Raw genomic sequence first — 15636 nt, forward strand, 5'->3', positions numbered from 1 at the left:
ACCACACCCAAGGTCTGACTGACTATAGTCCTGTGTAAAAAAAATTGATAGTTTTGTAGAGATCCTGGCGAGTAATAAAAGCCAATCAGGTATACATGCATCCCATGCTTTGTATTACTGGCATACAATATAGCCAATAAAAATTAAAAAGGCTTGTGGATTAATTTACTATAACTGTACCTAAAAGTAGAGTTACTGAGGATTACCTCTTGTTCTTGATGTAACCTTTTACCACTCAAGTCAAACTGTTTGTATACAAAATGTTTACAAAAAGGATCAGTTTATTACATGTAGTTTTTTTTCCAAACTTTGATCAACTTAGATTATGATTCAACATAATCTTATGTTCACACTTAAACAAGTACAAAAAATTACTTTGTATGAGGACAAGATTTAACATAGCTTCAGCATTAATAAATATGTAAGTGATCGATCATATGAATTTAAAGTGCATTTACAAATATGCACTGCAAAAGCCTGTGTATTTTAAACTATTGAAGTTAACAAAGAACCATCATTTCAGGCTGCTCAATGCACCGTTTCCCTGTTTACTTATCTTCCAACTGTACAAACTCATAACCCTAAAAAAATGCTAGTTTCACTAAATGGAAGATAAACATGGCTTTCCAACAAAAAAATTGTTCTTTAGTGCTTGCCTGTTAGAAAATACCACAATTCAGTAGTATTTATATCATAATGACATTCACAGAAACATCCAGTAAAACACTGAGCATGCAAGGAAGAGCAGCTCTGAACTTGAATACTCCATTACCAGATATCTGGCAAGTATATTTAGTAGTAGCAACAAATCAGTTTTTAAATGGTCGTTCAAAGTTAGCTATCTACACCTAAATCACGAAATTTAATTTGCTGTTTATAGAAATAAAAACGTTATGAATGAATAGAGACAATTTAATGTTTGATAAAAGAAAATGTTCTGTATGCCAATAATGTAATTTTAATAACTGATTAAAAATGTTATTTTCCATACCTCTTGACATGATTATTGTTAAGATAGTGCAAAATGATCTTTGAGTAATATTTTCAAATAAAAACAACAAGTCAGCAAGCAAGATTTATTATAAACGAGTTTATCAAAAATACACAAGTTTATTAATTCAGAAAATGATATTTTGGAATAGAATGAATGAAAAAAACAAGCCAACATATTGCTTGTTAAATTACCATTAGTATAATTTATCAGGTATTGCTATTTCAGAACCAGCTGATATTCACTGTGGAGGAGACTGGAGTCTACTTCCAAACTTTGCCATGTCACCATTCAATGGCCACTTGATGTACTTGTCAGACTTCATGTATGACTGGATTGTTGGTAGACCCTTAAAAAAAAAAACAACTACATTCTTCTGCATTACCATTCAGATTAAAGTTTGTTAGAGACTTTGGTTAAGAAATTGTGCATTAATGTTTTAAGGCAATCCTCATCAAAAAGTAAGTTTCAAAAATACTAGCCATCACCAAGACTGCACTTGGTAACAAGTCAAAATAAATCTGACAAGTGGATTTTCTGAATCCTGCATCTTCAACTTAGGCACATATAGCCTAGTTACTTTGCACCATAAAACACCAAACCAACCTTGAAGTTTAGATCTATCGTTGGTCCAATTTCACTTTTTAATGTGACTTGCACAGAACAAAGACTTGTATTTACTTATCACTTCCAGTTGTTCTTTTATGATTGTAATTCATGATTATTTGTTACTCTCTGTTGCAATTGCAAAAGAGGATTAAACCAAGAAAACAAAACAATGTTACTTCAGACTAGGCTTGCTATAAATAAAACAGCAAGAGTCATTTAGAGTGACTAAAATCATGAATTATATTAAGTATTAATCAAATTTAATATATTAGCATCTTTTACAGACCCAAAAGAAAGGGTCAAAAACAGCCATTGTGAGGACTTAGAAAGGAAACAGTGGTTTCAATAGTACCAGTACCACACTAGCTCCCTTCAATTCAATGTGAATATTTGGGTGCAATGTGCTCATTATCATGGAAGTGCATATGTGTATTGTATTAATTGTCAAACTTATTTATTCATGAGCAGATGTAACTAATGTCAAGCACATGCCTATAACCATTTGCAGTGCATGTGATTGAATTAAAAATATATCTGAAAATGACTGTCATATGTAAATGTGCTCATACTGCAAGAACAATAAAGATAACAGGTGCTGTAAAACTGGCAACTGTGACATTAAATTCTGCAGTGGTATATATTCGAGCATAACATTCAATTTTTAATCAATGACCAGCAGATATGCCCAAATTTAGTAAAATGTAAAATAAGTAACATTTAAGCAGTTTCTGGACCCTTCCAAGGTGATGTCATAATTGGTAGAGTGCAGCATTAGTTTTAATGATCATGATAATTAAGGTTCTTGTGACAGGATAACATGAACATCACAAATTTGACCATTTCACATCTGTGTGCTCTTTCACATATCCACGCTACATGTTTTATATAACTGTACTTCATACAAGTTACAAAAGTAGTGATTTTACATAGGTTTCATAATCAATCTAATAAAATAAACAAGTTTTTGTAGTTGATACATGCTAGACTATCTAGTAATAGAAATCCATAATAGGTCTAAAACACAGCCATTTAGTGGGCCCATCTTTTAACTCTGAATATGTGTTTGGGGTACATAACCAACTTTGTAACCACAAGGTAACCATTAGTTTCTCATTAACTTCTGTGTTCTCAAAATCTATTGAACTTTCAATAAACATTGCAAGTGTTTTGCACACATAAAATTAAAATTAAATACTTGTATTCAAAATCTGTCCATAATTACATGGAATCAAAATGTTGACCCTTCCAAACATAGCAATTTATGTTAAGATGAAAATAGATAAAATTTGAAAGTTTCCAGTAGAAAATTGTGTAACATCAAAAACTTCCTAAGAATTGTTTTTTTTTTTCTTCAGTAAAAGCTTTATATTTCATTTTCTCTGCCCTGAATATATATATGGACTTATTTGACAAACCTTGTTATCACCATTAAAAAATATAAAATAAATCAAATATACAACCCCCTTTTCCTTCTTTCTAAACTGACTGTTGATTAACCCTGTAAACAGTTAAAGTTCAATGGCTATGTAATTGAGTTTGTTGACATGCATTCAAAATTTTATTGAACTAGTATTTTATGAATTTATATCAATGTTTGGAATCAATTTGTAGATAATTCAAACTGTTATACGAGTTAATTTCTTAATTTGATAATAAATATTAAAAGAACACCTAAATATAGATTTCAGTGAGTCATGTGGTAGGTTGAATGTAGTGCTGTTTATGATGTCAAAATACTAAGTCTATAATTTCATACAAATTAGGAATCCATTCATTCTTTTACCTAGTTACTTAATTTTCGTAACCCCTAACAATTACATAATACATGGAACTCGTCACAAAACCAAATGTCAAAATTACAAACCAAACTAATTTCTGCTTAATGTGTGGATACACAATCACAGCTAATTAACTTACTTATGTACATCATCAAACATGGTAGACCCATTTAAACTTTTTTTTTAAACATTCCCTTTTACACTGTTACTACAGTGCAAGACATGAATTACCAATCAATAGCTCAAAGTCCCCAGTGGTTTTCTCAGCCATGTGAATCTTTGAAAAATCTACCATGTTCTTTTGAACCAAGGTTTCATGAAGGTGGGTTGTATCTTTAATCTGCTTGAAGTTTCATATTTTTTAAAATCTAAATGTCTTAGTTATTAAACTAAATAAATTATAGTGGAATTCTGTTGTATCAATGCAGTCATGGTTTTTGGTTATTAAACTGTGTACAAAACTTTCAATTTGATTTGTTCAATATCCTCTGCATCTTATGTCCAGCAACAACTGGGTCCAGAGGTTAAAGTAATAAGAATTGTTTGCTTTACTTCTTGATTTATTGTTCTACATTTTTAAAAAACAAGTTTAATATTTCTAAATAGTAATAATCTATACATGCACATACATGTATAATAACTCAAATGTAAATTACAAAGTACTATTCCAGTAAAACACAACCAAAACACAAAACTAAAGATGAGTTTCATGTTACTGGATATCATGAACTGAGAACACATGTACTGCATCAATGCAAGCTATATAATCTTAGGTAGGCATGACTGGAAGTTCAATATAATAAAAAATACGTTCATATACAGCACCGAGACGTAAACTAGTTAGACTAAACATTTTTATTTTCATACTATAACATGTAGTCATTCTAGCACGAAAAAAAGCAAGTTACACGTTTAATTATTATTACAAGAATGGTTAAATGATAGAACCCACATAGTTAAGAGTATAGAAAAATAATAGGTTTACTAAAAATAAATGTTTGAAATTTATTTAGGTTTTAGATATTAGGTAAATACTGGAGATTCTGGGGACAAAGAACAGTAAATCATAACATGAAATTACTTTGCACTTGGACTATTTTCAAAACAAATCTTTAGTGAAAAAGACTTCATTAAAAAAATCAAAGTTTGTGTACAAAATACTTGGAATCATTACTAAAAGTCCATAAGATTTTGTAGAGATACACATACAACATAAAAATATTACAGTAAATAATTATGCACCTTTACCATCTAATAAGTTTACATTTTGAGGCTATTTTTTAATAGAAAAGTCATAACTTTAAAGAATTCCTTGAAACCTTTTTAATATACTCACCTCAAATCTATCAAGAAATTCTTTGAGATTTGGAAAGTCTTTGTAACAGTCTGGAGCAAAGATTTTATGCTGATCCAGCATATCATAGATGACAAAGTCCACATATGACAACTAGATACATTAAATAATGCATTTTAATGGCCATCTCTTAATCCTGTTCTGCAGACCTGCTAACTGAACTAAGTAATAGATGTGTCATGTGCATTCTTGTTAACAGAATTATAAAAACTTTTTGATAAAATAACTAACCAGCTTTAGTTAATTTTCTTAACCCACACAATTACATAAAATACATGGAACTCATCACAAAACCAAATGTCAAACATTTTAAACCAAACTAATTTCTGTTTAATGTGTGGATACATAATCATAGCTAATTAACTTACTTTTGTTTTTTAATAACTTCACAATTGTTAGTCTATATGCTTAACTGTGAAATTCTAACTGAATTAGAAATTACGGTTTCATATAATATTACAACAAATAACTTTCATGCAAATATTTCCTGAAAAACATGCTATTTCTACCCAAATCTAAAGTTTATTTCCAACTTAATGATACACCTTGTTAAAGGTAAGTCTTGAGTTTCTTTACCAAGAGCTTAAGTAATATTTTATTAGGCAACAACATTAATGTATCAATTTATATACCTAAAGATTAAGTTTTGTACTCAAATGTTACACATTAATCAGCAATATTCATGCTTTTTAGTATTATTGTTGAATGGGTTTTTAATATCCACTTCAGACATTTGATATCGAAATAGAACAAAAAACAAACTTATATTCATGAAATATTGTATTAACCAAGTGTTCTGTTACATTCAATTCAGCCAGATAAAGATTTAATTTTACAAGGCTTCATTTTTTTTACCTTCTTACCCCAAAAAAGATTGGCTATATTAACAAAACATTCAGTATAAAAACAAAGGTTTGTACAGGCAAAAAAAAAAATCTCCCAGAGCAACATTGTCACTTTCAAGGCAGCCCAACATGGGCAGGTGGGTTAAGGCATTCAACTCATAATCTGAGAGTTGTGAGTTCAAATGCCCATTGCAAACATGCTCACCCTCTCAGCCATGGGAGAGTTATACTGTGATAGCCAATTGCACTATTCGTTGGTAAAAGAGTAGCCCAAGAGTTGGCATTGGGTGGTATGACTTGCTGCCTTCCTTCTTACACTGCTAAATTAGGGACAGCTAGAGCAGATAACCTTCAGGTAGCTTTGCATGAAATTCAGAAACTTTCAAGGACCTTACTTAGAAATTAATAGAATGTGACTTCCACCAAGAGTAAATCAAATATTTTATATTTATGAAATACAGTAGCAGATCTACAAAATGTTAATTATATCAGTAACACTTGCACTGAAAAAAAAAAAACTTGTTCAATAAAAAATGCCACAAAGTAAGCGATTAAAAAAACTAAGTAACTGTGTTATTGTACAAAATGCACTAAGGAATTCATTATTTAAAGTCCCTTAAGTGTACTTTAGCTTTCTGAACTTTGAAATACTATACTTTGGCCATAACCAAAAATTTATTCACGTTTCTTTCAACTTTAATAGGACAAGTCAACGTTAACCCAAATGAATACTGAACATGCTTCATGACACATTGCCAACCCAATAAGAAAGATTCTCACTCACTGTTCCTGTGGCTAACCTCATTGTTATGCACATTAATGATAACTGCATATCTTATGATTTTCCATATACAGTTTTATTCCATTACCTTGAAGTATGGAAAGTTCGAAAGGTGGAATTGCAGCAGAAAGAAACTAGGAACCCAGTGGGTCAATAAAACCTTTACATTTAAACATGATGTTCAACCTGTAAAGTTTCTAGTATAACACATTCATGCTTAAAATATTTAAAACAGTTATTCCAATTTTTTTTTGTGTGCTGTCAGAAAGCACTGTCACATTTATCATGATATGATGGTTACAAGTACAATTATGAAACAGTTGTTTTTGTTGTTTTTTAAGCATCAGCACAACTTTGAAAAGCTATCTTATGGAACACCTAGGGTCCAACCAGAACCCAACACAAAATTACTATTATAATAAGCTCTGGATTGAAATTCTAAAAACCAATTGCATTACATAATTTATTAGGGTTAGTATCCAATGTGAACAAAAATATACATGTATTCTACAGGAAATATGTTAACAAACCAAGAAGTTAAAATTACAATGTTCCTCAATATACAAGTACCATTAAAATATTACTCATACAGTATCAAAAAAATGCCAAAGTTTTGTTATACTTTATACTTAAGCCATTATCCACCAATATTTGATAAAATTACCACTGCTCTAAAACTGAACTGAAAGTAAACGTTGTCAGTCAACTTTGGTCCAACAAAACCCCCAATACAAATGTATTCTTACAGTACGCTATGGATTGAAAAATCCAATAAACAAGTTATTTACAACAATTATCAAACAAGGTTTCTATTAAATAGGGCATTATAAGCAGTCAAAGACCACATGTTGAGGAATGAGATGTGCAGTCATTCTTACCACAATGTCATAAGCACAAATGTCCTGTACCACTTTGAATTATACTCTAAAACAGCCTATATAGTGAAATAAATGTTTAGAAACTTGTTTTATATGTTACAAGCTGAACAGCATACACAGGTCAATGATAATACAGTCCTTGTTGACCCCATATAAATATCAAATTATAGCTACTTACTCAGTCTGCCAGTTTCTAAAACAACAGGGTTATACTGATTCAGAGTTTCTGCTTAACATTTGTGTGAGCAGATAAATTTGTACTGATTATGTAAAAAAGATTTACAACTGAGAAAGTTATCAGGATTTGCCTGGACCACAGGAATGCTGATGAGGATTAAATAATGTTATTTGTTTTGGATCTGAAGGAACTTCCAATGTTCTGATCTAGCTTGAAATACCATTATGAAGTCACACACACAATTAACACAATAGCATTTTCATTTTTATTTTACTGTACGAAAATGATGTTTAATAAGTATATTTTCAAAGACCTTAAATTACTTAATTTTGTTGGTTGTTTAGCATTTACTGGCACAAAGCAACTGGATTATCTATACCAAACAACCAATAAAGAGGTAAGAGTAAAATGTCAAAAGTCCTAATTTTCAAATTAAAATCTTAAAGTTTAAAAAGACCAATGGCCCTTAAAAAGTTAAAAACACAATTGAGGTGAAGAGTATCACCACTGCCAATGTGAAGAGTGAAGCCATGGTAAAAATACACTTAAAATGATACAATAGCTTTATCTTAATAACAGCATAAAAGTAAATTGTGGGCTATTGTGACTCGAGTATCGCATAGACCACACATTGGTGCATCAGTACTAGGTAAAAAAAAAAAAAAGTTAATTGGTGACCAATGAGTAGTCTAGCCAGAACAACTTCCTCCTTCCAATCCTCTGGGGAATGTACAACAATGTAGCAAAGCCAGGATTTAGCAAGCACTATATCTAAACATCAATATCAGACAATGTCCACAACACCTGCTAAGAATGTCCAACACCAGTACTTGGTTGACCATAGCCCAAGTGGACCAGCTTATTAAATCTGAAGGGTGGGAACACCCATCTACAGGAATTCAAGGCAAAAGAGGTGTGTTGGAAATGGGCCCCTCAACCACCAGAATCCTCTCCTCCCTTTCACAGGTTGTCACACACCAAACATGGGTGGATTTTCAGATCCGAAGGGCAGTAAAATGAAAGTACAGAACCTTCTCTGGGAGGTCCTCCTCACATATAGGAATCAACCTCAAGGGTTTTTTTTAAAACTAAATTCAGAACAACCCAAAGATTTTATAGCTTAATCTTGGCATTTCCATAAATACTTTTAGCTTATAATATTGTGAGAAAGTGCACACAAAAAGGAACAAAAAAGAAATACAAAACAAAACATCTTTTTACATTTATACCATTTCACTTCATGAATTTTTATTCTCTGAAGGAAATATAACAAAGAATATGAAGTTATAATTACTAGAACTCCGAGTTTAGTAAATGTGTCTTCGTGAAACTTTCAAAGTTTTTAGTTATGAGCTGTTAAGACTTGCTAAGCCACCAGTCAAAATTTGTTGTGGATTGGAAAATACACTTATATATCAGTAAATAGGAAAGTTAATGTTTAAACTGTACATCTGACCTTGGAATTAGATACAGCTTATATTTAAATTAGTTACACTGTAAGAGCTATACTATTGAAATTTTACAAACTTTTTTGTTTTTGTAATTTCACACAAAGCAACACGAGAGCTATCTGCACTAACTGTCCTTTATTTAGCAGTTTAAGACCAGTGAGGGTAGCTAGTCATCACAACCTACCAGCTCTTGGACTACTCTTACCAACAAACAGTGGTATTGACTGTCACATTATAATATCCCCATGGCTGAAAGGGCAAGCATGTTTGGTGTGACGGGGATTCGAACCTGCGACCCTCAGATGAGTTGAATGCCTTAACCCACCTGGCCATGCCAGGCCTATATAAAATAAAAGGAAAAATGAGTTTGCAAACACATCATGCAAAAACTTAAGAATTTAAGTACTTTGTTTACTATCGTTAAACTGTTTTAAAGCCAAAGTCATATATGAAAGGTTCAATTCTGGAAGTCAAAAAAAATTAAATGGTTATCCTTTGAAAACCAATCACTCCTGACTGAAATTTTACTCAAGTACTTTTACATTTCTTGAAATCAAAGGATGGATAAATACAGTCCAAGCTGTATATCTAGAGAGCACAGGAACAGTGGAAGTTCCTAAATGTTAATTTTCAGATTCTGTTAAAACTAAAGTATTTGCTAAGCTTTTAATGTTTTATAAAATTATACATACATTGTATATAATTATTACTCATTTTTATCAGTTGAAAATACAATATGCATTGGAACAATCATCTAAGGCCGATAACATTTAAAAGTTAAATTGTACTATATTACCTTGTCCCCAGCAAACCATTTGTTCTTTCCAAGAAAAACAGAGAACAATTTCAACTGGGTAGGAAGATCTTTCAAGTAATCATCCTTCAGGTTTTCCTAAAAAGCAAAAGTTAAATCTTCATTAAAAACACAAGTTTCAAGTTACAATGTTAATATCAAAATACCTCAACCTGTTTACTCTTGTTTTAGTCTACATTTTGGAGAAACAAGGAAAAAATTCAATGCAGTAAACATGGACACAACTTCAGATAAGTGAAGTAATATATACATGCAATGTTTATAGAGAATTTACAAGAGCAAGTTCTAGGGCTTTCAGTAACCCAATGCCAAAATTACAGAACTAATTCCTGCACACAATTAAGCTTTCAGTTTCATTCATAAATACCCACCAGTGGGAATTACAGTCCCAAGTCTCACAAAGCACAAGCCTGACAATGACCAACACGAAATAAGCAAATCCAACTACTGTTTTAATATTTAAATCCTTTCTACTTCAGTATTTTTGGTTTTAGTAAAAGCAAAACACTGTTTGAAAATTAAGAGATGTACCCCTTAAAATTACCTCCAAAATAAAATGAACTGAAATGTTGAGATTTTGGCTTTTATTTTGATAACTAATGGTGGTAAAACTGGCAAGTTAATTCATTTAAAGAAATCTAAACTGCTAGCTTTAATTTTAAAATTTTGCTCCTTTTGTAATTACCAAATTGCTAAATGTACCATCTGTGCAGATATTTATCTGCAAATGAAACTAAGCTGTACATATATAAATTCCGTATTCAGTTATCTATTTCTAGCCTAAATAATTTGAAAACAGTTTAATGTTAAGGTTTGTGATGTCAAAGCTGTAAAGTTCAGGTAAGGTTTTTTTTTCCTCTTTATTTTCATTGTTATTAGAACTTCCATGTTTCTGAGGCTGACAAAATTGTAAGTAAATCAGATAAAACCTGGGGTTTTCCTTTTCAAGTTATAATTTCCTTACTGTGTTTAAGATGCCTTAACATAATGCAGAACTCATATCTTTATAGTGTGTATTTTAAGTTACTTTTCAAGTGATGGAAAGATAATAAATGAACATAGTTTCCCCTGCTGTGTTTATTTTACTGAAGTAAATGTCCTAGCAGATTATTTTTTGTTTACAAATCTGAAGTTTGGTGAAACATTTAAAACAATATTTTGCCCTCAGTAAAAAGACATGGAAGTTTCATACATAAAACAAAGGAAAATAAATATCTATAGTATTTACTGTTTTAGATTACTTTTATGCATCATCTCAGCAATAAAATGGCTCAAATACCAATATCTTTAAAGCTATTACATTAATGTAACAACTGGCTTCCAGGCCCATACTTACATGTGTTTCATGTAATGGCAAGGAGAACAGCTATGTCATGCAGTGGTTCTTATTGTATTGTAAACCACAAAGTATTAATAAAAAATCAAATTATTTTCCAAATGTCCCATAGATATGTTGCGTTTCAGCTGATAATTCAAGTTAATTTTCCTGTCTTTTAAATGAAAGATCATACACACACGGAAACCACAATCAGCTTTTACACAACCACAAATTAAAACTGCAAGTTTTCCAGGATTTCTAGCACTGAAAATTTTAATAGCTCATTTTCCATTCCTCTGCTTTCCTGTATTGAGTTGTGCAAACCTTGACATCATATATACATACTAAAAACCACAGAATAAGATGTTTAAATGAATCAAAGTAAACGTTTTTACAAGTCATTCTGACCAATAATAAAGTGGCTTTTGTTTTTAAATTATATTAACATTAGTATAGAAGTGTCATTGGTAAAAAATAGTTAATTTTAGTAAAAGCAGACCGAAATCATTATTAAGTACTTAGGTTTTTCAACCACTTACCCCATTGTCTTTATTAGTACATACTAGCATTATAATTTATGAAAAAAATTATACTTCAAAGTCAATTTTAGTATCAAACATTCATTTTGAAATTTGTTAAAATATTTACTGAAGTTTAATTAACAAATTGTAAATTACAAAACAAAGTTCGCAAGGTGCTCTTCTACAAGGGCAAATTAAGTTAAAATTAAAAGCATTATCAAAATGTATTTTATAGTAAAGTACAATTTTAAAACAATATATAACTACTTCTACAACATTTTTAAATCACAAGAAACTGTTCTCACAAAGACAGTATATTAAGAATACACTTTCGTAAACTGTTACTTAGTGTAATGCATGAAAAATGCTTAGGCAACATTGAGTAAGCATGTAGTATTTCAAGTTTAGTCTCAAGGTTATGGTGCCACATTTTTTTGCACCAGCTGTAATTTCTGGGTTAAGCAACAACATTTACCTTTCTTTTGGATGTAGTCAATTTACACACAACTAAGAAAATGTTTTAACAAGATAATTAAATTAATTTTAGGATAAAGAACTTACAAAATCTGGAGAGTAAGCAAGTCTGCCAAAACCCATTCTAAAATCTACCAGCTGTTGTTCAGCCATATCAATCCTTATCTTCTCCTGTTCGGTTTCACCATCTGAGGAAATGTTTTATCATTCAAATTATCAATTTCTACATTACAAGTTGATTTTAAGAAAAGTTTATAATCTTATCTTTTATAAAATAAAATGTAGAGTACACAAATTTCCAAGATTTTATTTGATAGTAATTTGGATCTAAGGTCTTTAATTATTACTGTTGAAGTTCAAAGGTTATTTTAAAACTTTCATTGGGTGAGAAGATATGCATTAGCATACATTACTCACCCATTTTATATTTCCTTGCTAGATGATGCAAGATGGCGCCACTTTGGCTAATTTTGGTGTCTCCATCAATATAATATGGCAGCTAGAGAAAATATGGTATATCAAGTGCAAACTACATTGAAGTTTATATTTGATAATATTCTGCTAAATTTATTATACCATAATTTCAGTTTACTATTTACCAGTTACACTTTATTGATACAAGTAAAATACAAACTTAAGCTGTCAAGTCCAAAGTTTTCTGATGCAAATTAAAAATTAAGTGATTTTATAATATGATAAATTTATTTTGAAAATAAATTTCAAATGACAGTATATCAAACTATAAACTTCATCAAGATTTATTTAATTATGAAAATTAATATTTTACATTAGGAAAGTCTAATCCCAAGGTATATTTTTCATTCAACCAAGAGCTTCGGTCAAAATCGGGTGGGGGACCATAGTTGTATCTTTTGTCCTCAAACTCTGTTTCATTATAGGCAAGCAGCAGTCGGATTGGCTGAGCCAACTACAGATAAAAAAGACAAATAAAAACATTTAATATGCCTATACATCTAGAACAAGTTATCTGTCATTTACCTTAAAATTACAATGCAATTTCACAAAAATAAAATTCAGTTTATGACAAACCTGACAAGAATCAAATGCACAATATCTACTGACATTGAATACTTGCATTGTGGCTTGTTTGGCAGCAAAACAGTTCCTTTAACTAAGACTGTTATCCTGAAATTTGTTCATTACCTTTAAAAACCAAAATTTTAGGCTCATAAAATGGGCTTCATATCCCCAAGAATTAAAGTGGTCTAAAAATACTTAATAAAGAATTGTGATATATACAACTAACACTGAACAAACTGTGGTAGCCCTAAAGTTCTCCAACACGTAAGTAATCAAGAGAAAATTAATCTATAATGAACAGAAATCAGAAATTAGGTTTAACTCCCTTTATTTTAAACTACCAACGTTTTAAACTTCTTAAAACAACTAACTTGTTAAAAAATGTTTGTTTTTTATTGTGCATTTACAAATGATTTTCACTAAACAAAATCTAATAAGTATTATTGTTACAGCTCAAATAGCGAAAATAGAAATGCTTGCTATCAAGAGAAAACTAGTTATTTAAGAAGGCTTTTAAATAACGTGTCATACCATGCTTTATAGTTTTGTATAGCCTGCTCTTACCTTCTGGCAAAGTTTAAATCCAGTCAGAAAACGCATTTATAGGAAATAACTTAAGACTAAGAACTATGTAATATAATTTATCTGTCAAAAATGTTTAAGTTCATTGTTTCTTCTTTTGAGTTTCAAATTGATAGAATATATCTTGAAACTCCAAAGTCTGATGAACAAGAATGTACGGTGTAGACTAATTTTGTTTCATATGAAGATATAATAAAGCATACGAACACGCTCGTTTGAAACATCAACTAATCTAATTCAACGAATTATAAAAAGTATCAAATTGAATAACTTAATTTTGTTTCATTAATATCAACAGTCAATACTCAATTAGACCCGTACTGCTACTTTTCATATAAATATTATACTACTTGATAGAGATGTACAAAGCTGATATAGTTGTAGAAACATTATATTTCATATTACTTTTAACTTCTCAAATAACTATAAGTTTATCTTGCTAATTAATTGCAAGTGGTACTGTATTTGTTGGCTAGTCTTAAATCACTTTCTTACTGATGTAGTTTTTTTCATAAGTTATTTCGCAAGCATTACAGTGGTATAATAAAAAAGTACATATCGCGATACTAATTGTAATACAACACCGAAAATTCTAACGGTAACAATTAGTTCAACTGAAGTAGTTTAACTCAGCGTAACAACACAAACCTTAAGTTTCGATTTTTTCTTAAAATAATTAATTTAATTTAATAACCATCACAAAAGATATTATGATATTAAGTTTCAATACAATTTCAAAAACCGGAAGTTACTTGAGTTAAAAGGTTAAAATTAATTCAAAACTTCACAAAAAGACTCGAAATCTAAAGTATACGCGTACTTAACTAATAGTAATATTATTACTGTATCATGAACATAAACCATTATTCATTTATTACTTAACAACCAATTACTTAGATATCAGTCACAATAATCAAATTTTTCAAATAAATAATTTACACTTAATAACCTCACCCCACGAATATTCCAATAAGCTAAAGTAGGTTTTCCGGACATTGTTAATGTTATTGATAGAAACCTTCACTAACTTCCTACAATCGAGAGTTACAAGAGAGAGAAGACGCCGGTTGTTTTGTCTAATATAACAAAATTCACTGTAGTGTAGATGACGCTGCAATCGATATTAAAAATATATATATATAAATTAACTAAATTAAAAAACTTAATAGAAAATAAACTTGTAGTCATTCTTATTCACATTAAAAAGGAAAAATCATAGTTGAAATTTATTCAGAATAATGTTTTATTTATCTAATTTTATACATAAAAATAAAATAGCAAATTATGATTTTGGATTGATTTCAGCGCACTCGGAATGAAACCATTATTTTGTTTGTGAAATTCCTAATTTTTTATGAGCATAATTCAACACTTGTGAAAACCCAGGAGGAAACTAATAATAATTTTTAAAATGCTCTCATTTTACATTGTAACTTAATAATTTTTATCAGTTTTTAAATTTGGTGCAAGTTTCAAAGTTTTAGGTTCGAAAAGTCACAGGACAGTAATTTAAAAATGTAATGAAAGTTCTTTTTTCTTTTATTTTCAAGCCGGTTTAGCTTTCATAGACAACATTTCTAACAAATGACTTATATAAACAGTGTTCTGACCACAACTGCGTTTGGTGTATCCCAGCTAGCTTGATAAGCTATGGAGTGAGTGAAACGCGTCGTTGGCAACGGAAATGAAGAAATAGTATGGTTCAAACACCATTATTATATTCTTTAAGGACTACATAAAAAAGAAATGTCAAAAAATATAATACTAGCACGCCAAGCACTAATGCTCTATGACAAATATAATTAATTATAAAGAAATATACAACGTTTCCCTTTTATTTAGTTCAAATACAGAATTGGGCAAGATTACCTGCAAGAGGCGTCATTCTGACAGCGCAACAATGTGCAGCCAAGTTGAAGTTTGCTCGTCAGCACTTGGACTGGGAACTTCGTCAATGGGCCACCGTGCTGTGGACAGACGAGAGCAGGCTCACTGTGTCTCGTGATGATGGACGTGCGAGA

General features: G+C 30.5%; 1 protein-coding gene across 1 annotated transcript; it reads right to left on the minus strand.

The window, feature by feature from the left end:
* Positions 1-1062: 1062 nt before the first annotated feature.
* Positions 1063-14740, minus strand: LOC143226414 (glutathione S-transferase Mu 1-like). The gene is made up of 7 exons (XM_076457349.1): positions 14570-14740; positions 12780-12920; positions 12410-12491; positions 12080-12180; positions 9662-9757; positions 4715-4825; positions 1063-1340 (listed from the first exon to the last, which is right to left on the minus strand). The coding sequence occupies exons 1-7, from the start codon at positions 14609-14611 to the stop codon at positions 1233-1235; spliced, it is 681 nt and encodes a 226-aa protein (XP_076313464.1). The 5' UTR covers positions 14612-14740; the 3' UTR covers positions 1063-1232.
* Positions 14741-15636: the final 896 nt, after the last annotated feature.

Source organism: Tachypleus tridentatus, chromosome 9, assembly GCF_004210375.1.
Source record: "Tachypleus tridentatus isolate NWPU-2018 chromosome 9, ASM421037v1, whole genome shotgun sequence".
In the NCBI taxonomy this organism is placed as follows: domain Eukaryota; kingdom Metazoa; phylum Arthropoda; class Merostomata; order Xiphosura; family Limulidae; genus Tachypleus; species Tachypleus tridentatus.

What these genes read in the sequence shown, in the direction of transcription:
- LOC143226414 (XM_076457349.1), bottom strand. Translation starts at nt 14,611, where the DNA reads ATGTCCGGAAAACCTACTTTAGCTTATTGGAATATTCGTGGG. An exon ending in AGCAAGGAAATATAAAATGG is followed by an intron (nt 12,181 to 12,409) that starts GTGAGTAATGTA and finishes ACATTTCCTCAG; the next exon opens with ATGGTGAAACCGAACAGGAG. An exon ending in AATTTCTTGATAGATTTGAG is followed by an intron (nt 1,341 to 4,714) that starts GTGAGTATATTA and finishes TTTTTTTTTAAG; the next exon opens with GGTCTACCAACAATCCAGTC.